The sequence below is a fragment of the Strigops habroptila genome, chromosome 4 (genome assembly GCF_004027225.2).
Source record: "Strigops habroptila isolate Jane chromosome 4, bStrHab1.2.pri, whole genome shotgun sequence".
Taxonomy (NCBI): Eukaryota; Metazoa; Chordata; class Aves; order Psittaciformes; family Psittacidae; genus Strigops; species Strigops habroptila.
The window spans coordinates 39153234-39177499 of NC_046358.1; the positions used below are offsets into that span (position 1 = coordinate 39153234).

The 24266-nt window shown below is 36.8% G+C and overlaps 1 protein-coding gene across 5 annotated transcripts in view; it reads right to left on the reverse strand.

Annotated features, from left to right (window-relative positions):
- NPAS3 (neuronal PAS domain protein 3) overlaps window positions 1-24266 on the reverse strand; it is a 614400-nt gene that overhangs the window by 181234 nt on the left and 408900 nt on the right. For all 5 annotated transcript variants that reach the window (XM_030482079.1, XM_030482081.1, XM_030482076.1 and 2 more), the window contains one exon: window positions 3105-3194. In XM_030482079.1, coding sequence (XP_030337939.1) covers window positions 3105-3194 — 90 coding nt within the window. The remainder of the gene's footprint in view (window positions 1-3104; window positions 3195-24266) is intronic.

The following is a 24266-nucleotide window of genomic DNA, read 5'->3' on the forward strand; positions in this document are numbered from 1 at the left end:
TTCATTCTCTTCCTTCTCTCACTGTTTCCAGCTAACTTTGTGTCTTTCCCTCTACTTTGAAATATATTTCTGTTCTCTGAAACTGCTCTGATTTCAATTTCACAGTGAGCTCTAAAATCTACAGCTGCCAAATGAACTTTGTTAGTATTAACTGGAAGATAAAGTGCCTAATATCTATGGGTGTCTGCATGCATGGTACATTCACTATAATGCCAAAAGAGTATTTAGTGTAATTTTTGTTTACTGTTTTGTTGGGGTTTTTTTTGCCAGGAGTAACTTTATTATCATCATTGCTAGGCTACTTCCCAAGACATTGTTTTATCAGATTTCTTTACTATTAGCCCTGCAGCTATCTTAGAACATCAGCATCCATTTGTTTTGTACCACTGACTTCCAATATTTAGAAAAGAGAAAAATTGGGTTCTATGAAAAAGTGTTTTCACTTGCTAAGATTCAGTGCAAGGTCTATTTTCCTTTAGCTAAGACACATGAGATTTTGCTTTACAAGTACGCAATATATTGTACATTATTTCAAGGTAAAATATACTAGTTAAAAAAGAAAAAACAAAACAAAACAAATGAGGATGAAGTCTTTAAGAAGACATTTGACTAGAAAGTAAGACTTCAAAATTAGCACTTGAAGAAGACGATTCATATAAAAATGCTTATAATGTACATCCAGACTTTCTGAAGTGCAAAATTACCTAGAGCTTCTACACAAATATATAGTTGGAGAGTGTCAGGATAGGGAACTATCAGCGTTTACCTGCCATGCAAGAAATTCATCACCACATGTATCACATTGGACCATTACAGAAATTCAGTGTTCACAAGTGTTTTTTGATTGTTGTCATGCAAACAGTAGCATTTACATGTATAGTTTGAGAAACGGTTTTATGGATATTCTTGCTAATATTTTTTGTAACGAATAACCTTTGAATAGTGATTTAGTAACAAGCAGATACAGCATTTATTTTATCATTATTAAGAGATCTAGCTATATAATAATATACCAAGAGAATAATATGTTAAAAATATAAATACAGTGGGCCTGATATACAAAATGTCTCCATAAAGACAGAAGAACAGTAAAAACCACAGACATTGTAGCAGTTCTCAGTAAATGTCATCTATTATTGTGTTAAAATCCACAGTCCTGGTTCTCATTTTTGTTAGTTTTTCCATCAATACTTTCAGTAGTGAACACAAGGAAACATTTGTGCTGATATATCGAATACTCTAACAGGCAAAGACAATTGCTTTATTTATTCGAACCCTTGCTTGAAATGTATATGGGGATCGAGATGAAGTGTAAAGTCTTAACAACATGATGTAAGTTCAGAGTAAGAAAAGATTTACCAACTCCTATAGTTAAAAAGACAGTGGCAGCAAACGCTTTTAACAAGAGACTAGCATAGGGTTAAAGCCAAATTTTTCTTGAACAGATGATATTTCAGATGGCCACACTATTCCAGATGCATCAATTTCCTTGAAAATCCAATCCATATATGTGCATATGCTGTGCTGGCAGGAGGACTGACTGAAATGGCCAAAACCCAAGAGCTAATATTCTTTTGGCCAGAATAATGCAATTATTATTTTCCTAGCTATCAGTCTAAGCATACAGAGCCATCTGTTATGCAAAGCAAACATACACATCTCAATTACAGAAAATGCAGTTGCCTTGACAGAATTTGGATTACACCACTAACCAGGGCTGTAAAATTTGTTTTAAGCTAGTGTATAATGGATGCCTTTCAGGAGTTTCCTAATTAGCATTTACCTGCTTAAACTAATTATCCATCCTTCTTCTTTACTGGCTTATTAAACTTCGTTGGATACTATGCATAAAACAGATTAATATGAGCATAAGACAATAATAAACATTAAAGTTCCAGTTCTTTACTGTATTAGCAACATGGTGGCGCACCAATTTCAAAATTTGAGATTCTTGATACTAACTCCCAAACAGATTAAGGCAGGGATTAAAGTCTATTACAAAATGAGGGACTTAAATGACAGACAAGAATACTGACGTGAGTTAGAAACAGCTCTGTTTCCATTTCTATAATTTGGTTTGCTAAAGCCAGCACAAATTAACAATTACTGGACTTATTACAGACAATTGCTTGCATGTTCTTTGAGGAGTTAATGAACCTCTATTCGGATCCTCACAAGATAATATTTTAAATTAGTCTTTTTCGGCACCAAATGTTAAAATTTCCCATATCATTGCTGTGGTACAGCAAAACTGACAGTTGCCAGTGCTAATAGTTGCCTCCTCACAGCACTGCGGATCCCAATTTAAAGAAGCTGAAATAAATATTACCTCAGTTTTTCTTTTTCTCTTTGGATGACTGCAACAGAAGGAGATTATCCTACTCTGAAAATCATCATGCAAAATCTTTCTGCTGCATTTCTAAGCACAAGCAGAAAGAAGCTATCCTTCCTAAACATTTCTGAATGCTGCAGCAATAGGAATAAGCATCAACAGGCAACTTTTTCTTTCCCGCCACTTTTGTCCTGCCTTTTAAACTCTGACAAACAGTGGTCAGCAACTAAATAAAAAAATTAAACTATTGTATTTTATAAATTTGTCTTTTAATATTAGCGAGCATTTGTGAAAGCAGCAAAATGTGTCCTTGTTGGAACCCTCCCTGCAAGACATTTTAATGGTCTCTCTCAGCATTTCTTGACTCCAAATGACTCCCTGTCATCGTGTCAGCTCCCTGGATAATGCAGGGTACTCCATAAACATCCAGTAATAGGACACAAGGGAAGTACTATTAGTGTGTCCCTTTCCGATCAGGTATAGAGGTTTAAAGTTCAAAACAACTGAGAAAAGAAACTTCATTTGTTCTCAATAAAATAATAATGATACTTCATGGCAAAGAGTTTTCAAGCACAAGTTTATCTTATCTCAACCTCCAATACTGATAGATGCGTTTTCCAATTACTTCTCAGGATGAACCAGATGCAATTTTAAATGACTAATTCAATAATCCACATAAAATACAGACACCAAATTATTATTTCTTTAAGAATTATAAACAGAAGAACACATCATATGCAATTAAGTTCTAAAATTGAAAGCATGTACTTACTTGGGACAGGCCTAAATAGATGGAGACAGTTTCTGAAATGTACAAAAATTTTCCTTCTTGATTTAGTGCAAATACAAATCCATCCAGGGACTACAAAGTAAGGGGGAAAAAAAAAGTGAATAGATTGATAAAAATTTCTACATTCCAGATAGAAATAGATTCAAACAAAGGCATCACAGAACATATTAAGGGAAATGTTCTGGTTTCTATGAGAGTGTCTTTAATTTGAGTCCTTAAGACAATTCCTTTATATTCTACCAATATATTAACAAACAGCATATGAGTATATTCCAAAGTTCCAGGACTTATTGTCATCTTACATCTGCCATATACTGTATAAAATTTATCTCATTTGTATGACAGAAGAAATATAGAAAAATAAAATGTTGTTCATTTTTTTACAGGAAGAATAAATAAGGAAAACAAATAACCTTCCACTCAAATGGTATGTAAGAAGACCCCCACCACCACCTCCCAGAATCAAAGCTGAGAATTTCCACTTTTGAAAACTGAAAAAGAGAAAATAAAATCCTACCATCACTCAAACCACTATGGACCTCAATAATTTGTTAATTAATTGAGGATTACACATACAAGCACACGCACACGCACACACACACACACCCATTTCCTTTTGTGAGACAACAAAAAAAGCCAATCAGCAGATTACTGTCAAATATGTTTACAGCTTAGGTCTACAGAAATGTTATGAATTCCATCCCTTTGGTGTAAAACTCTAGATCAGATTTTACATTGACAGGTTCAAGTCTTTGGATGTGGTTTCCACTGCAACTGCAAAAATCAAAATACGACTACACAGATTAATGCACACCTTTTGAAACATGAGTGCAGTTAATAAACAAACGACTATATTCTAAACTGACACATGGTGTAAATCACTGCACATCAAGACAGAAATACACCTCTAGGAATAAGAGCAATTCTTCACTAGGATGAAACTGCCTGTCATACACTATATGTGCCTTTATTTTTATGCTTTTTATGAGGTTGATTATTGGCAAACAAGCATTCACTATTGCAGAAGTAAAATCACAAAATTACAGAAATTAGAAATGCTAAAACAACTCGGAAAATAAGAAACACCCCGAATCTTGGAACGAGCAAGAAACAATCCCTAGAAATCCCACCCCAAAAACCCCTTTGGAATAAAGGTATGTGTAGAGCAAAATATAACTGTAAAATTTGAGAGATCAACCTGGTTTTGGAAGAAAAAATAGGAGATGCACACAAATCTGATGGAGATATACGATGACAAAATCGTGTAATTATTTCACATCTTTTGAAATACAGAATAGTGGTTTCTGAGGGATTTTATTTTTTTTATTCTTCTGCTTTTTGATTAATTTCTAACACGCTGCTGGTCAGAAGCTGTCTTTGGCAAGTGTTCACCCCTCTCTGATGTAGTAGGTGGTGGAATTAGTTCAAAAATCTGTTTTCTAAAAAGAATAAATCACATATTGGAAAACAAACCCTCACCAAAGACACTGCATTAAAGAAAGACTCTAATTTATATTTATGAATTAATAAAAATGTAAATCTGCATAGATTTTCTTCATGTAAAAACATTTATATTATGCAAGCCATTTATGGCCTCTTATAAATCATCGTCATTTCTTTTCAAATGATTAAACACCAGTTCCTTGAATTTTAACATCAATAACAGGTGGAAAATTTGGAACAGTGAAGTTCAAACTTAGATCCATACCAGGACAATCAAAACCTTTACTCATCTGATCTTCCCCACCATGTATTATTTCTTTTGCTACTATCCACTTTCCTTGCCACAGAAAAATCAGAAGAGTAAATCTTTAAAGGTCTGGATTTTAGTTTTCCTGATGCTCCGTCTCATGTTTGTTTGAGGGAATTGGTTTAATCCTCCATTAGAAAGAAAACTGAGAACCACCACCCAGATTCCCTGGCCACCTATACATGTTCTGCTAGAACACCATTCTCCACAAGCAACAATGAATCACCATACTGGATCAGATTCCCAGCCTATCTGCAGGGCTCAGTTTTCCTGGATCTGATGGCATGTACATAGGTGCTTCAAATATACATAATGGTTCTGTAGCTAATGACAAGACTACTAGAAGTTTCTGTCTAACCTCAGGTTGTTATTAGTTGGCATGATCATGATATCTGAGAGAGTTACATACAGTTGGAGCACACTTATGCTCTGGTCTGTTCAGTACACTATTGTCCCGTAGCAGTTATTTTTCTCCTTCTTAGTAGCTGGTGCAGTGCTGCGTTTTTGACTTTAGCCTGAGAACAACACTGATAACACACCGATGTGTTTAGTTGTTACTAAGTAATGTTTACTCCAATCAAGGACTCTTAGTCTCATGCTCTGCCAGTGAGGAGGGGTACAAGAAGCCAGGAGGAAGCAGAGACAGGACACCTGACCCAAACTAGCCAAAGGGGTATTCCATACCACAGCACGTCATGCCCAGTATACAAACTGGTGGAGCTACCCAGAAGGCCCAGATTGCTGCTCGGGTCAGGCTGGGTATCGGTTGGTGGGTGGTGAGCACTTGTATTCTCTCCCCTTGTTATTTCACTTATCATTATTATTATTGGTGGTAGCAGTAGCAGCTTTGTATTGTACCTTAGTTACTGGACTGTTCTTGTCTCAACCCTTGGGAGTTGCATTCTGCCAATTCTCCTCCCTATCCCTCCGGGAGCCAGGGGGAAGAAAGGGGAAGAGTGAGCGAGCAGCTGCGTGGTTCTGAGTTACCGGCTGGGCTTAAACCACGACAGTTCTTTGTGGCGCCCAACGTGGGACACAAAGCGTTGAGATAACGACAGATCTGACTAGAGTGTGTCTAATGCTGCACTGTGGCAAGATATCACTGCCTGGGTGCAGAACCTGGTAGTGAGGGTGCGCCATGTAGATGCTCATGTACCCAAGAGTCAGGCCATTGAGGAACACCAGAACAAGCAACAGGTGGATAAAGCTGCTAAGACTGAAGTGGCTCAGATGGATTTACATTAGTGTGTAATTATCTAGCACATCTGGATAGAGTTTTCTAAGAACAGCAAAAAATAATTCTCTGAGTCATTGATGGCTTTCCTGCTTCTTTTCTACGTATCATCTTATTTAGGAATTAAGACTTCTTAATGAAACAAAAGTTTGAAGAAAGCTTCTAGTACTGATTAGGCAGAAATGTTTTCCTCGGTGTTGTTTTGGAATCGGCTGAAACCAGTTTTGCTGGAAAAATATAAATAAAACTATCTCTGGTTGACACAACTGTGCAAAGAAATTTCATCCTTCATGACTGAAGCCCAGAAAGTCACGAGCAACTGGGAAGAGTTTTAAAGTGAGGAGTGTTAGACACCTTAAGACCTTGTTACTTTTCTATGCCACTGACTCTGATTGTCTCCTTTCAGTTAAACAGTTTTAATTCTTCACCCTTTCCTTCTCTTTCTTTCTGAGAGACTATTCATTACTTTTTCCTCCTAGTTTTTACAATGGAGGCTCTAAGGAGGCACTACTGATGGACTGGCAGGGCCAACGCAGCATGCTCACAACTCCTTGGCTTCTTGCGTGATTAGTTACTTCCCGTGCCATAAAATCAGTTCATTATGCTAACTGAGCCTACTAAGTCATGGTCAGTCCTTCTTTCTCATTTCCTTTCCCACCTCCCTGAAGTTATCCTTGGGTACAAATACTGACCAAATTTGGTATTTTATTCAATAGAGCAAAATCAGAAAGCATTTAATCATATTTTGAAAAAGCCACTGATTAACAGCTAATGGAACAGCTAACTACTTCTATGCCTGCAGTACAAAGACATTAGAACAAGGACCCCAAGTACTAAGCTCAATGCTTAATACCTAAGCAAAACGACAATAAAAATATGGGGAGAAACAGCTACCTTCCAAGGCAAGGCAGTTCCTCCCGCCAGTATGAAAGGGCTGAGATGGACCACTTTTGTGACAATTTTGTTGTTCCTTATACAGGTCAAACAATAGTTCTGAAGGACTGTCTCATTCGTTATTCATAGGTATTATTTATGAATATTTATTATTTAAGTAATGTGTGTTGAAATTTTTCAATTTTTCATAAAGCGTACGTCCTTTGTGCATGCCAAGAGAGCAGCAGACTTCAGAGAAGGTTCAAGGCAACATAACAGAGGTTATATTATATACTGAAGAAGAGTATGTGATGCTATTGTATACTAACTGTTTACAAAGAATTTTGTTTTAATGAGAAATCTCTGGAAGTATCAGTTGTATTACCTATGTATAACTAAGTACACAACAAATGCGAGAAGGGTACTGGATTTAGTCACCTTTCAAATTTCTCTCTCTAAATGAGCGCCACAGTGTTATTTCCAGCCGGAATTTCTGAACAGTTTCATTGCAGTTCAAAGGCAGGTAGGATTGCTGTATCAGATCTTCCACAGTTATCATCAACTGTAACACAGAAATAGTGCCTGCAAATGTAACTGGCTTTTCAGAACATATCCTATTTTCATTGAAGCAGAGGCCATGAATATAAAGGTAGAGCATTTTCTGTTAGGAAAATACTCTTGATTTAATTTATTTTTTATTTTTCTAAATTAAGTTGACTTTCATAAACTCAGTCCTATCCCATCTAGTGTGGCAGCTGAAAAAGGGTCAGGGTGACCTCAAATGCCAACATTGAGCACAATCCAATTTAAGCAAGGCTGGCAACTTCTTGTTTAAACCCACACTTCACCATGCAAAATGTGATTAAAGCTGAAGTTGCCTAGTACTTTTGATTTCAGAATACCATTATGTATTATGCTGTTTCAATCACCACAGGCTACTTTTTAATTTTATTTTTTTTTAACTGCCCCACTGTTTTCAACAGGCGCCAATTAAGATTCTGGGGTCAAAGGGTTAATTACACCTTCTTACCCACTATGTGGAATTTTCTGATTATTAACCAAGGTTGGATTAAGATGAAAAAGAACCGACACAAATGTTAATGCTTGCCCCTCCTTGAGAAGATTTATCATAATACCACGCTGAAATCTATATGCTTTCTTCAGAGCTGTTAGAGGAAACACTAAAATAAATGCTTTAAAGACATTCAAGTATCTGATTTACTTAGCCAGTTTTCTTATTCCTGAAAATTGTTCTAAACTAGCTAGACAGGACGGATACAAGATTTCCTTTGTCACATACCAACAAGTCAATCTGGTAGACGCGAAGGAAGTGAGACTCTGATGTAAAAGTCACTACCCACAGCGCCTCTGAATAGTAATGCCAATAATTATAATTTATATCCTTTGACATCAGAAAAATGTGAAAATGGGTTTTTAACCCAAAATATTAAGTACCTTTTACAGTATTTGCAGAATAGCGATGTTATTTCCTCTCAGGATATGAAACCCACTGTACCACTTTGACCGAATATGCACGAATGTATAATGCATCGTACTAAATAGATTTATATTTGTCAGAGGAATTCTGTCCCAGCCATTTTTGCATATTCCCACTACAGGCAAATTTAATTCACCGGAGTTTACTATAGTGTCCTTCTGGAGAATATCCTCATATTTCCTACTATCCATGAAGTCCCTAATTCTTTCTAGTGTATTCCACTGCTGCAAAAAACTCCGTTACCCTGACCTAAACTCCAGTTAGAGTGAAGAATTACCAGTAGGCTAGGTTATTTTAATGACAGATTATTTTAAACTAAGCCTTCACCATCTGTTACACCCCCTAATTATGAATGCAAAAAGAACATATTTCACAATTACATCAGTAAAAAGTAAGATATACATGATTTAAATGCATGCATGTGTTCTCTGTCCAATGCAGCATGCATCTGTGATGTTTTTCTCATCATTCAGGCTCTGATCAGAAGATAGGGGCTGGGGAAGGCAATACTCCCCCTGATAGATTAATTGATATACTAAACTTTTTCCTGGCAAACAGATCATCTTAATTAGAACTTTTCACTGTTATGACATAATGATATTGTAACTGTAGCTGAGCATTAATTTCAGGACAAAGCCTGTCACCAATTAGACACACAACATTCAATAACAGCAAAAATATTTTACTCTTTTTTTAAAAGAGAGACAGTATTGGATGCAACTGATATTTACAAAAGCAAATAGTTCCTCTTTTATAATAAACGTATCATTGCATAATTTATTGACTGTGTTATAGCATGGCTTAAAACCCTCACGATTTACTAAAGACAGCAACAAAAATTGGAAGTTTCATTTCAACATGTCAACCATTTATGGACGGGGGATAAAATGAAATAAAAAGCATAAATGATGGCTAACAGAAATCTGATTCAAATTCTCAGTGCCCATTTACCCTGCTCTCACTATTAAGATATCAGACTAATATCCACCAAACATACAAAAGCATAACTACTTAGGTGGAAAATCTGACCTTGGGCTTTCACAGTTAAGTACTATCAGCCAACTGGAGTATTATTCCTGGAAATAGGATTTTATGTGGATGAATTTGATACACATGAATAAAAATGAGAAACTGAAGTTTGATCATCTATTGACTTACAAGAATCTCTAAAAGCTTTATTCTTCCTCTTCAGTCTTTTTAATTCCTTGCAGAAAATACAAAACCCCAAAGGCCAAAGCTGCTGTGTCCCTTGGGCTACAAGCTTTTTACCATTGAGTAAAAATCCCAACACCAGATACACAGAAAACCCTGTTTTCAACTCTCAAACCACTGCCATTTTTCAATAACAGTCCACCGCAATTATTATATGGCTACATGACCATAGACTCCTTGTGAGTTAATGACACATATTTGGCAACAAAGCAAGATGTACTTGGCACCAAACCAATTACAGTAAAAAAGATGAGGTAAGAGGACAAGCTCAAAGGATGTGGTTAGAACGGACTTCAGTGCCAGCTTCTTAATTTGTCATCTTTGTGCTCTTTGCTCGTGTGGTCAGGATGCAATTTATGACAACAGGAAGTGCCAAAAAATAAACTTCTCAATAATAAGGAGGTCTGCTTTACAGCTTGAAGCCAAGAAATTAAGGAGGAAGAGTAAACTGTACTGATTCCTTTGCTGCCTCTTTCACCAGATTTACAGAATAAGTATGTTTATGTAACCAAAGCAGCAAAAACTTGTAGGGGCAGATTTTCTACTTGATTAGAAAAAACAGATCTTATTCCAGATCAGAACCATTGCAAAAGTGAAGAGTATAGAGGAGAAAAGCTTGGAGGCAAGAATAATGTTTAAAGGTGGTAGTCCAGTGCTTAAGGTGTACTCCCAGTTTTATTCACTGATCATAGATTGACAAGTATCAGAGTTAAGCCTGAGAATCACAGAAAGATTACAAACCTATAAGTGATGGGAGCTCAAGAAAAAAATCAGAGATTAAGAGTTTGACATTTTTTTTTGTATACAAAAGCAACAAAAGACTTTTAGGGATTTTTGCCTTGTAGATAGAAATTTATTTTTTTTCTAGAAGGCCATTCTGTATTGCTGCAAAATCCCAAACCATCCTGTAGGTGTTGTGTATTAAAGCACTGACCTTTCATCTTTATGATGCCAAGTCCTGATGAGCTCCTATCCTTCCTCGTGCTGGTTGCAGATTGTTTGGACAGCAGATTGTGATGCCAATAACTGCATGCCACCTAATATTATCAACTATATCTATTCAGGATGAGATATCATACAGAGATTACATTATATATCTCTTATCCTGAGAATGTGATCACTTAGGGTCATGATTTAGTGTACACCCAGCTGTGGACTGGTTTTGCTTTGGATATGTAGGGTTTGAATATGAAGTGGTTTCTGCCCTTCAGTGGTAGAATCACATATGCATTTGTGCACTGAGAGGTGCTGCCCTCAGTAAAAGACTGGACACTGTATGTGCCTGCATAACGATTACTACCATAACTGCCAAAACTGAAAGAGTAAGGTGACCCAGCAGCAGAAGCTATGATAAATAGTGAGAGTTGGCAGAATGAAGACTAAGTCCTCAGACCTGCACCTCAGACCACACGTCAAGAGATTGTGGGAATCTAATCTGGCAGAACACTGTACAAGTAAAAGCACTTATACAAGCGGTACAAGTAAAAGCACCTGTACAAGCACAACAGATTATGGGAGCAAAAAGTATTATTGTGAATGTTACTGTTTCCAAAGCTGTAATTTTAAAGCCTTTTTGTGTTACGTATGAATATTTCAATTTAAGCTCTACTCAAATTGATCTTATATTCATTGTATATCTGCATATTTGGTTAGCATTCCTTTCAATCAACACAATTTGACACTGTGTGAAAGTAAACAGATATAGGTATCTAAATGTCTGTTGTCCAAAAAAATAGGTGGAAAAAACATAGGGAAAAAATTTGTGATATAGAGTTAATTGTACTCTTAAAATAACACCTGCACTCAGTAGGTACTCAGATGCTCTCATGATTGATCCTGACAATTGGCTTGCTAGAATTAGACCTCTAGCCCAGAACTGAGTACATGTGTTCTCACTTGCATCACACAATTTCATACATATGAAGCAGAGAGGCTGTGCTCAGGGAAGAACAGGATGAGGGGCTTATGTTTAGCATATTTAATCTATTAGATGGCAATTCAGACAACCAAAATAGATTTGAATGAGAAATTGAGTTGAATTCTTTGACTAGCATATCATTCTGATTTATACTCTTCTTGAAAGAAGAACATGTTGAGAATATTTTATAGACAGTGGAATATAGAGATAGTAAGAACACAGAACATTAAGAACAAATTCAAAGTCCATTCAATCCAGTGCCATTTCTGACTGTAACTCTTAGCAGATATATGTAAAAAAATAAAAACCTATGTTATTATCTTCAGCCATTTATCCCATGTTACCATGCAAAGAAGACAGACCACAGTCCTCATCAGTTGAGAGCTCCTCCAGCTGTCATTAATCCTTCTACTAATGCTGGAGACCTGTTTGCTATACCAGTTCTTTCTCCACCTATGGGAGTGTGAAGCAGTTCCACAGATGTCCACTCTGAGGTCTTCTAGTATCCATATACAGATGGACTAAATTAAAGCAGCTCTTTGCTTTTCCAGTAAAGACCAGCACATAAAAGCCTCCAGAACTGTTACTGTCAGTTGACTCCTTAGTCCTGCGAACCTTAAAACAAGACGAATCTGAACTGGCAGGAATGCGAACCTGCTAGTCAGAAGTTAGGTTTATAGAGGCATGGAAAAAAAAAAGGGGGCAAAAGAAAAAGAGCCCACAAAACTATAAGTCTTGGATGTCTGGATTGTGAAGTGGTTCCTCCAACTTTGATATTAGTTTCCTCTATTCTGCTTGTCTTTGTCCTTCTAGCAGCATTTCAATCCATGGCTAGTTTTTGCTAGATTTGACAGTCAGCAGAGGGCTTAGAGAAATTCCTACAGGTTTGGTGAAAACAGACTGAAAATGGAGATGAGACCCTCTGAGAGCCTTTGCAGTGGTGAAAACTGGACTATGAGTTCCTATAGTATTAGACATCACAAAGAAGAGACCATTCAAATCCCCGAGCACTCAAAAAGCCTCAGCTCAGGTTGCACTGACTTAGACACAAAAGTCAATAGAAGACAAGATGGAAATCTACAGAAAACTATGCTATGTTATTCTGGTGCCCATAGAACATCTGGTTTCTGTTCACTCGTCTGTGCAGTTAAGAGGAGAGAACACAGGAGTACTGCAAATATATGGGATTAACAGAAAACCAAACAATCACCTTCCTGAAACAAGTTAGAGACCTCATTAATAATAGAAATATTTCAAAATCTTCCCCTGAAGAAATTATCCACTACATCTGTATTCTATACAGTAAAGTTGGTACCTCCACGCTGGGTTGTAGTACTTCTTTCAAGGGTTTTGAGGTTACAGCGCTTCACTCCCGGAGTACATTTCCCACAAAAGGGGGGAATGCACATTTATGTGAAAATCAATTATCCTTATGGAATTGGAGGTCTGGTCCTAAATGATTTCAGGAAATAACTCAGTTTGCCACTACAAAACACCATTGCTATGTTGACCTTCCACTTCTGTTTCACAGCTGGAATATGAGACCAGGTAAGAAGACAGCATGTAGCTCTGCAGGACTCTAATCTCACCCTAGGCTGTGAGGAAATACTGTGTTTCTCCCTCCCTCCCTTGTTTCCTTCCTTCCATTTTATTTTCTTTTTTTTTTTTTCCCTAAGCTCACCTCTAATGTCTGTGTAGGTAAAGATAAGTATGGATTTTGCTCTTTACCAGCTCATTGCATAAATTCAAGCATATCAACAGAACAGAGAAGCTCATTGAGCGAAAAAGGTTTATATTCTTTTTAAAATACAAGCTAATATATTATATTGGCACCTCTGACTGCTGTGATAACTAAGCGTCTGTTCATATTTCCATAATAAAATCCCATTTTCTAGGGTGGGGAGGGGTGAATGGGTTATGATTTTTCCATACAGAAGAAGTCAGAAACAAGAGGTTTCAACCAAGATCATATTTTTAACTTTTACAAACAGTTTCATAGTAACCGTGTGAAAATGTTCCCGTGGATTTTTACCACAGGGTTTTAGTGTGCAGCCACACTATCACGATATGTCCTTAAGGGGTCCCCTGGAGCAGCTGCAGCATAAAGTATCAATAACCTGCTCATCAAAGGCTGCTCAAGATTTCCTTGACACTGCAGAGTACAGTAGCTGTCGGTTGTGCCAATAACACAGATGCCACATTATCTGAAGAACCCAAAACAAGTCTTGACACCACCGACTCTAATGCTATTTATTGCACATGTCAACAATCTATACGTTGTATCCCATGTCCCAGGTAGGAACTGACATGATTGCTCTACACTGTTACTATCTGTTTCACTGCAATTTTTAACAGATCTGAAACTTAAAGTCTCTCCCTAAGATGATTGTGGTAAAACTGCCTTCATCAATGGAACTGATAAAGGAAAACTCTTCCTCTTGCCAAATGTTAGCACCATTTTCCTGTTATTCAGAACCACCCAGAGAAAACCAAGGAAACACTTCTAATTCCTTCTAACCATGATGCTTTAAAAACACAGTGTGAGTATAGCATCCTAGCTTTTACTGCTTTCATTGTGATATTTTTCTTCTTACTGCTCCATTAAAAAGTCACATGTACCTGCAACTGTCTCCTGCTTTGAGCAATGTCTTCTTCTAGATCCTAAGCAATAACTTACATGTTTGCTTGGTTGTCTAAATTTCAGACAGTTGTTGTCAGTTATCTGTGCAACTTTATTTTGCAGTTCTAAATTTCTGCTCCTCCTACCTGGAGGTCCTGTAATGTTGCATTTTGACAACGTCCTTTCTCCCTGATGCAGTATACTTTCAAGTCTTATTTGTGGCACATAAATGAAAGAACTTATAGTGCAAGTTTAACTTCAACCTTTTTGTAAAAAATAAAATACAAACCAGAATTTGCTCAAACAGACTATATTTGTCCCAGTAGCTTCTTTTTTTTTTAATCCATCCTTTTCTCTTAAATCACTGGAAAACTATTGTTAGCCAGAATCAAATAGAATCGCAGAATCATAGAACGGTTTGGATTGGAAGGGACCTTTGAAGAACATCTAGTCCAACCCCCCTGCAATAAGCAGGGACATCTTTGGCTAGACCAGGTTGCTCAGAGCCCTGTCCAACCAGACCTTGAAAGGTTCCAGGGATGTGGCATCTAACACCACTCTGGGCAACCTGTTCCAGTGTTTCGCCACCCTCACCATAAAATAATTCTTCCTTATATACAATCTGAACTTATCCTCTTTTAGTTTAAAACCATTACCCCCTGTCCTATCAAACAGGCAATTAGATGATGTCAGTACTTTTTTAGTGTTGTGCGAATGTCTTTCCAGTTCAGATTCTGTTCCATTACCATGCCCAAATGAACATGCTGCCTGACACACAACAGAAAGCAGTATAGATAGACTTCTGCATGTAAATTTGCCATTTTAATTGGCAGCAACCCTTCCAACTTAAAATAAATAAATTTAAGTGGTCATGCTTTAACGAGTTCCGACATTTATCTGAATTTCTTCAATCTGTTTCCAGTCATTATAGTGAAAAAGAAATGGTGTTTTATCAGTCCTTCCCTGATTCTGGTTTGAAACCAGATGGGAAAGAGCAGAAGCACACACACACAATATAACTGCTACAGAAATATAACCAAATGTTTTCTACATCTGAGAAGAATGTTTGAGTTCTGACTAGGGTTTAAAATCTAAACAGTATTTTCAGTCTACTACTATCCTTAGCAGAATTACAATTCCACTTGCTAGAGGTGATTTCCTATGGTATTTTATGACTAACTGTTCTTATTTCTAAATTACATTTTTAACAGAAGATAAAATAAACACACCAGTGTGCTTAGAAATTCAGAATGCTTTTGGACCATAAAAGACGGACATTCATGCTGTATGAAAGTTTAAAGCATGGTTGTTTGAAACTGCAATATATCTTGCCATCTATTTATAGCTAAACATTGTTGGAATAAAATTCTTCCTCACAAGCTTCCGGTGCCATTTCCAAATCCTGCAATGAAGTCAGTATGCCACCCACTAATATCACAAATAAGTATTAAAATTATTTATGAAAAAATCACATAATACAACAAATGCAGAACTAGAATTTCCAATTATTAACGCACAAGAAAAGTTCAAAAATCTGACATAACCAGTTTTGGAAAACAGAAAGTATATACTTACTTACTACAGCTATTTTAAAGCAGTGCCCCAAATTTAAATATCAAATTCTGCCGACAGCCAACTCCTAAAGCTCTTACTGATGCCCAGACTACCTCCTTCTGAGGAATCTATCCCCTTTTGACACCAAAACTTAATTCAGTGCAGAATTAGTGTTTCCTATACCACTCTCTAATAGTAATCTGAAAACCAACCATACCTAAAATCTTGATAACTGATAAATTTGCTATTGCCTTTGTTTCAAATAAAAGAGGCTTCAGATACCTTTGGGATAAGTTCATTAAGATGTGCAGATAAATCTATAGATAGTCTCCAGGCCTCTAAGTTAAAATAGATTAGATATAGACAAAAACACAGAGTATAGTTTAAAATCACTATGGATGGCAGATCCATTGCACACAGATTGGAAAGCATTCCTAGAATCTGTGAAGGTAAACTGAAAGATTTTTGTTATTGCTAAGAGAGAAAATTAAAGGCATATAAACACTGTAAAATTACTAATTTGATTTAGAAAGCTACAGATAAAAATTTAAAAGCACAGAACAAAAGAAAGCCCAAAATTTAGGCTGAAACTTTATCATGAACAGGGAATTTCCAGAGACTAACTATGATACATACTACAGACATGCTGGATTTGGAACAAATCCATCCAAATCTATCAGTATTTTGCGGTTCATGTACAAACTTATACTACTGTCTCTGACCTACAATAATTATAGTCTACACATTACAAGTACTAATATTTTAAAAATCACAATTATCCAACTACTTAAAAGCTCTTTCTTATTACACACTAAAATGTTATGCTTCTCGTACAAATGATATTACAGCATAAACTGCTCTTGCAAATATTACAGCTTTAAATAGCATTTACTATTTGTAAATGCTTGTTGAACACAGCAGGTGGCAAAATGATTTAGCATCATGAACAAATACATATGGTTGCTTGAGCCCAAGTTTTAGAGTAGAGAAACCTATTTTCTGGTCCTACGCTTAATGGACTAGAAACGAGCAAAAAGGCAGCTAAACCGTTGTACATATTCTGGTAACTCACTGCTTTAAGTGAACTTTCTCATATGAAGTACTGTGCTTAAAACAACATAAAAGCAAATCAAAGGTCTCACATATTCAATGAATGGCTCATCTGCAATATTTCCTCTTACCATAGGATTGTGCACTCTAGAAAAAAAAATGCAAAGGTAAAAGCAAGAGCACAGTGTTACGCAGTCTAAAATCAATAGACAGAGAGAGGACATTAACCAAGAGGCTAATAAAAAGATGCTGCTCCAGACAGTAACATAAAGAGCCCTGATATATTTTTCTCTTCAAAAATGTTATTCCTTATGTCAGTTTTCCCTTAGCAGTGCAGTAGTTTCCCTGTGTATATACATGTCATCTTACTTTTTTGTCTTGCTCCAACTTTATGTTTGCATTTTATTTTCTCATTTCCTTCCTGCTACTCCCCTGTTTCTCTTTACTAGCTTGATGTTTACACAGACCTTTACTAGAATTGCAGGGTTTGGAGAGATCCCTTTTTTCTTTGTTGTAATGCCCACATTTTTTTCCCAGGGAAAAGATAAGTTTACCCAGAAAATAAAAAGCTAATACAACCTTTTGCTCATCAACAAAGTATGTCTTGCTGTAGCCAGGAATAAGTTAATAAAACAGGGAAAGAGCTTAGTGGCTTAAAGAAAAAAAACACCTCCTTGGGGTTATGAACGAACGATGTTGTTTTTTCTTCCCAGCGTGCAAGGATTTAATTAAGTGATAACAGTCACCTTGGGGTGGCTGCACAAGGCATAATATCTAGGTGAAGAAAAATGCTGAAGAGAGTTGAGTACAGTCAATTTATCTTCAGAGAAGGCAATAAATGAACAAAGCATAGGTATTTGGCTGATTGTTTTGGAATGTTTCCATTACTGATAAACATCAAAATAAAACGACAAAGATTTGCTATTTTCAGTATCTGAAATGTATTAAATACAGAAAGAAACAAAGGAATAAATCAGTGTGAGGTCATATCCCAGAGTTCTAATTGCAAATGGTTTGGTAATTATTCAAGCTAAACATAGAACAAGGGAGTTTTAATGTTGACACAAAGGATAGAAATACAGCTGAGATGTGTATTTATAGCAAAAACAAAACACTGGATGAATTTCACTCTGGAGAAAAAAAAAATGGCAAATGTAGAGGGAAAGAAGTGATATATATCAGACAAATATATGCAAGTTTGTGGCCAGTGACCCAAATTCAACAATTTAAAAATATGTTTGTGGGAGCTCTTCAGGAAACAAGCAGCAAGCTCAATTATCTGTAAGCCTATGTTCTGCCACCCTCATATGCAGAGAAAGAGACTTGTGAGAAAGAGCAACATGAATCAGAGTAAAAACTACCAGGAAGAAACATTCTCCTTTACCACAAAGCTGCTAGCAATTTGCTTTACATTATTTGCAACACGAGGTTTGAAAGGAATACATGAGCTGTCCTCAGGGAGTTTGGTGTATGCAAAGGGATCTGAAAGCTATGTACCCATTTCCAGTAACAGTACTTAGTCTTCCAAGACAGCACAACTCAGAGTCCAGATACAATAGTTGTTAGCAAGCAGCCTGATTGGCCAAAGTCTCTGCCAAATGGACACAACTCATGCTCAATATGGAAGATGGGAGAGATAGCACAACAATCTTGGGAATTTACCATATTCCCTTGTCCCTCTGAAGCTGGAAACTAATCTTCCATTTGATCTTCTGAATCAGTCTCCAGCAGGGCGGGAATTGATAGCTATTTCCTTGAGTTTACAACTGGGTTAAATACTGCTCACCCACACACTTCTGCATGAAGAGGATGAAGCCTACAGACAATTGTTTTTTAACTGTGTGGGCAGATATTCTTTCAAAGAGAGGAACAAGTCAATAATGAATGGCTCACACAGTGTCTCAAGAAAAAATATGAAATATGTGTGTGCGTGGCAAAGTGTGAGAACAGGCAAGTGTATTTTACTTTAAAGAGAAATACCAGTTTCTGAAAAAACAACATTTTGAATTTGAACAAAAATCTTACAACAAATTCCACTAAGTTGTCTCATTATGATTTCTAATGTTTTTCCATCTACAGTATTTAAATAAACACTGCTTTTCAGGGCCTGTCTTTTCAAGGCCGTGTAAGCAAGATCTATATTAACAATTGGTCTCACTGCAGTTACTTTTCTCCACAAAACAATAAGCCTGTTATAAACACTTTATGAACTACACACAGGCATTCATTTCTCCCCTCTAGGAGGCTGAAGGTTTGTCACTTGCCTGTCACTGCTGCTTGGCCTTGGTAATGTGATTCCAGCAAACACTTGTCCCATTTACAACTGAAAACTTATTGGTTATCTCTACCAAAACACTAGGAAAGAATGTAATGATGCTTATTCTTTTCCCCAGATCAAGACTGGGACACGTGACACCAAGATCTCTCTTTCATATGGTTCAATAGTGGACCATCTTTTTCAGGCTGAAAATCCAGTACTTATTCTGCGCTCCACAAGGAACAAAAAGGGGCATGAACTTGGTTTGCCATAAAATTTGGATGAGTGACTACTAAACACACCTTAAAAAATTTTAGAGCTAAAGTACTGTTTTTTAAAACTATTTAAACCCCATCAGTAAAACTGATACTTAAACTTTCACTTTGTCTAAATGGCAGAACTGGTGAAAATGAATATAATTGGAATTACTATTCTGAACTGTTTATGTTCTTCTAAATCCTTTTATTTTGCACAAATTGCCTCTCAGAAGTTCTAAGAATGCTACCTGAAACCCCGGTGTTAGGAGGCACTTGTCACTGTAGCCTGCAGATTCAGGAAAGGCACACTAACTCAGTTCACATTCAATTGATTGTATTCGCAATTAGAAACAGATATTAAAAAAAGAGGGACTTTTAAGTCTTGCATAATATAGTGGACAAGGTTCCCCTTTTTCAGGTACCATGGAAGTTCTGCACAGTCACAGAGCTGGGACAAACAGGTTTTCAAACTCTAGCACACTGAACTAAGATAAAATGGCAATTTTCCAAGTATGATCTAGAGGCGTTTACAAATTCTGGTCCTGAAATCACTGCAGTACTGCAATGGCCAGAAAATAATAAGAAAATGTTATTATCTGAGTAGTATACTTTTATTTACTTTTCAAAGTTTCTTCATGAGAGTTTTGAGGTTATTTTTATTCCTTAAAGAAGAGAAACAGCACTTAAACATGTACTAGAAGCATGTACTAAAATTTGATTTAATAAAGTTAAAATTGTCCCACAAATGTCTCAAATTAAAGCATGACATTAGCTACATAATCAGAGTGTAGGTCTTCGAATTAAAATACAACATCCATTTAAAGTGTGAGATTACACACTCAGTATTCTATATGTTTGTCTATTTTCTCTCCTTTGTTCCTTTTACTTTTATCTTTTTAAATATTGTTGGCAATTAATGGGACTTTAACATGCGAAACTCAGATTAAGTTGTTTTCCTGAACTAGCTGTTGGTTCAGCATTTCCTCCACTAACTCAGAATATTCACCTGTTTGGAGGTATTGCAGTGTCAGATCCCAGATCAAGCTCACATCTCTGGGTCCTCTTTGCTACCTTCAGGATACAGAGCACATCTCATGAATCCAAAGGAGTAAAGCCTTGGAGTGGGTTCCAGAATGTGCTGGAAAGAGATGAATTTGATGGCTTTGAGGGATGGAAAGGAGGGAAATTTGAAGGACTAACAAACGAAAAAAAGAAAAAAAGGACACAACAACAACAACAAAAAAAATCTAAAAAAATAAATACCACAAAAACAGAGGGTGGAGAACACAGTAGGTAGAACAAACTAAACCTCTCCTGAAGATACTGAAAACATGATGGAAAATGGGCAAATGACTATAAAGTAAGGAACAACAAAAAAAGGGGAGACAGAAAGACAGACCAACAAGCACTGAAAATAGAACAGAAAGACCAAAAATGTGCAAGAGCAAATAGAATGAGTTTAAGAGAAGGTTGAAGAAAAAGCAGGAGAAAAACACTGAAGTTGCACTTGTAGTAAGCCATTTCGTGGAATGATGTCAAACTATTGCAGACAAGTATTACATATGCCATCCAGAAGTTATTTGGTGCTCCAAATAGTGCCAGAAAAATAACAAATAATATCCTCTCCAAAGTAGCTTAGATGGCAAAGGCACAAGTAAGAATAAATACCAGCTCAGCAATGTCTGGATTGAAGCAGAGATGAAGGAGGATTTCTCTTCCTCTACAGGACCTTTTTCCCAACTTTTTACGTTACCAACCTTTTCCTGCAAGGGATAACTTTTATCCTTTGCTTTCAAAGACTGATACTGCCTCTGGAAAATGCTAGACTGCACAAAATGATAAATTTTCCCACAGTATCTTCCTGTAAGAGAATACCCCTGGACATACCTGCAGAGCATTTTGTTCTTCCCCTTAAAATTGCTTCAGACTTCCTGCAGTATTTAAAAAAATACTGCCCAAACTTTATAGCTGTGTGGATCTGTCCAGAGCCAGCACTCCAAGGCACAGCCTTGAAAAAGGCTTTTGTAGCCAAGTCAAGAGAAAAAAATCGTAATGTACTCTGCTCTTACAGTGGTCAACAGTGGACAGCTGTCAGCAGAAAATATGAAGTCATTCAGTATGAAAATCTGCTGTCACAGAACAAACCCTTTCCCCTTACAAAGAAATACTTCTATAAGAATCACTTCGAAGTAATAAAGATAGGAAAAGCATATTGTTGTCTTGGGTAAGACAAACGCTTTCCCATTTATGCTTATATCAGCTGAAGACATTTGGCATGTCTTCATGATGATACATATGTATCATCAGTGTGGAAATTTATTGATGAGTGTCAATATTAACTGAAGACATTGAGCTATTGTACTAGCTCTCTACATGACCTTTGCTCATCCTTAAGGATGCAATATCCAAAAAGGAATATGATGTAAAAATATCAGTGCATCTTGAGTGTACATTGTTACTCAATTCTGTATTTGACCAATCAGCCAAACACCTCATGTCTAATTTAGAACTTTCAAAATTTACACCAAAATACTTTTTTTTTTTTTTTTTTCCCTTCTAGAAATCTGTGTGTAGTTATAAAGGCAAAAAATCATGTGCCTAAATTTGCCTATACCCACATCCAACTCTGTGTGGGATCTAGATCTTTCCATCCACAGACCTGTCCCACAGCAAAATAAATGTCCCAGTGACTGCATTTATATACTTCCTTTTTTCTACCACTCATCCAGTCTGTAATTATTATTATTATTTGTTTTTAAAGTGAGCTTTACACTCCACCTTGAACAGAAACTTAGTGCATGCTATCTGTGGAAATTTACCACTACTAAAATCCGTTTTAGTAATAAATGTTATTTCAGACTGTTATGAAGATATGTAAACATACCATAGAAACAAATACATTTGCCGGTTTTGCTCAGTTACTCGTGTGGATGTCAGGAGTGACAACAATATAATGAAATTAGTTAACCAGGGCAAAACTGAAAAAATTTAGAAAGGAATTAGTACTCCTGACATTGGTGAACAATTTGTTAGCCAACACTTTTCTGGGTAAAATATATGATGAGGGCTACATGTTTCTATAAAATGGATTCAACCTGCTCATCTGGCTTATAAGAAGACTGAAATGGGAATTCTGCAAACAAGATTTTAGATTTGTTACTTCTATGGTGTCAGCTGCAGGCTGAACTTCTGGTACAAATTGATCAAATTGGTGTAGCTGTTCTCAAGAGCGTGGCAGTGGCAATTTTACATTGCCTAGGTGAAAAACTTCTCAGGAACTTTCTTTTAGATTGTTCTTTTCAAACTTGCTCTCATTTAACCAAGTTACAAGTCTTTGAATAAAACTCCAAGTTACACATGCCTCGTAGAAATGCACTAGAGAACAGCTCCCAAAAAAATTCTTACTGATTCCACCTAAACCATGCAGAAATTCTGCTACAGATTGTTGGCACCTGACCAGAGCTTGCATTTGCACCTCTAATTTGCATTAGGTCAGTGGTATGTCATAACCAGAACTAATAACTGGCACTTGCCTTATGACATGCCTTCCAGTGATCTGTCCTGTAGCCTGGAGGAGGAGGCTGGCTTGTCTGAATATGAAGGAAGCATGAACTAAGCCTTGTCTAGGAGAAACAGTGAAGCAAAGAACTGCTAAGGACTGAGGGGGAAATGACACTGGGATTAAGAACGGGTATACAGATGACTCTAGGATTGATTAGTCTAGAAGCCAAGAAGATACAGGCTAATCTCATAATCTGAGAAAAGAACTTAAATCACCTGGTCCAAATTTAGAGGACTCTGAGCCTAGTTTGACATGAACCAACATAGCAAGGAAGGAGTTAAGAAAATGGAGCTAGATCTGGTAAGTAGCTAGTATGCATATAGACAATTAGGGCTGGTAAAGAGATTGGAAATGGAGCTGGTGGGAAATACTGACAGGCTGAGCGAGACACTGGGAAGACAAGTATTAGAAATGGGAGAAAAGACTAGAGGGGACAGGACAGACTATTTAGACACTGTGAAATAGAACTGAAAGAGATTTTCCCACTATAGCAAATTTCCCTCCAAAGATTGGAATGGCTCCCACAAATTCTGATTCCCACACTGTTCAGCTATCAGCAAAACTGGGAAGGTCATTGGCAAATTGTAGGATCACAGAATATCCTGAGCTGGAATAGACACATGAGTATTGAGTCCAACTCCTGACTCCACACAGGGCAACCTAAAAGTTAAACCATATATCTAAGAGAGTTGTTGAAACGCTTCTTGAACACTGACAGGCTTGGGGTCATGACCACTTCCATGGGGAGCTTGTTCCAGTGCTTGACCACCCTGTCAGTGAAGAATATTTTCCTAAATCCTACCCTCTCCTCCCCTCATGCTGGAGCACATAGAGGAAATAATAATTTCTTTTAGTTACTCTGTTAGTTCAAATGACAAAAATATACGTAATTAACCTAAACCTACATGTCTTCCAATGAGCTATGCTCATTTAGGCAAGGCTTTCTGACTATTTTCATTAGTAGATCACAAGAAATTATATACCGAACAATGAAAAACATTCTACTGGAATTCCTGCCTCATTTATTGCATGTGATAGATAATGCTGCCTTAATGAACAGCTATTTGATATTTTGTTTTCTCCTCTGTGTTCAATGCGTGGCCCTAGGCCTTATTTACTGCATTCTATGCAAACCATGCTCTAAAGACAGAAGTATAAGCTTCCTTGTGGGTTTTTCCATGATGCTCATCACTACAACATCTTAGTGCTTCATAAACATTAATTTATTTCCAAAATAACCTTGTGAGGTTGTAGAGTAAGAGAAAAGACACAGCCCCTAACAGTGCCCACATCATTGTCTCAACTGATCGATGCTGAGTACAACAATTAGCTTTACTAGATAAGGATCCTAATTTTACA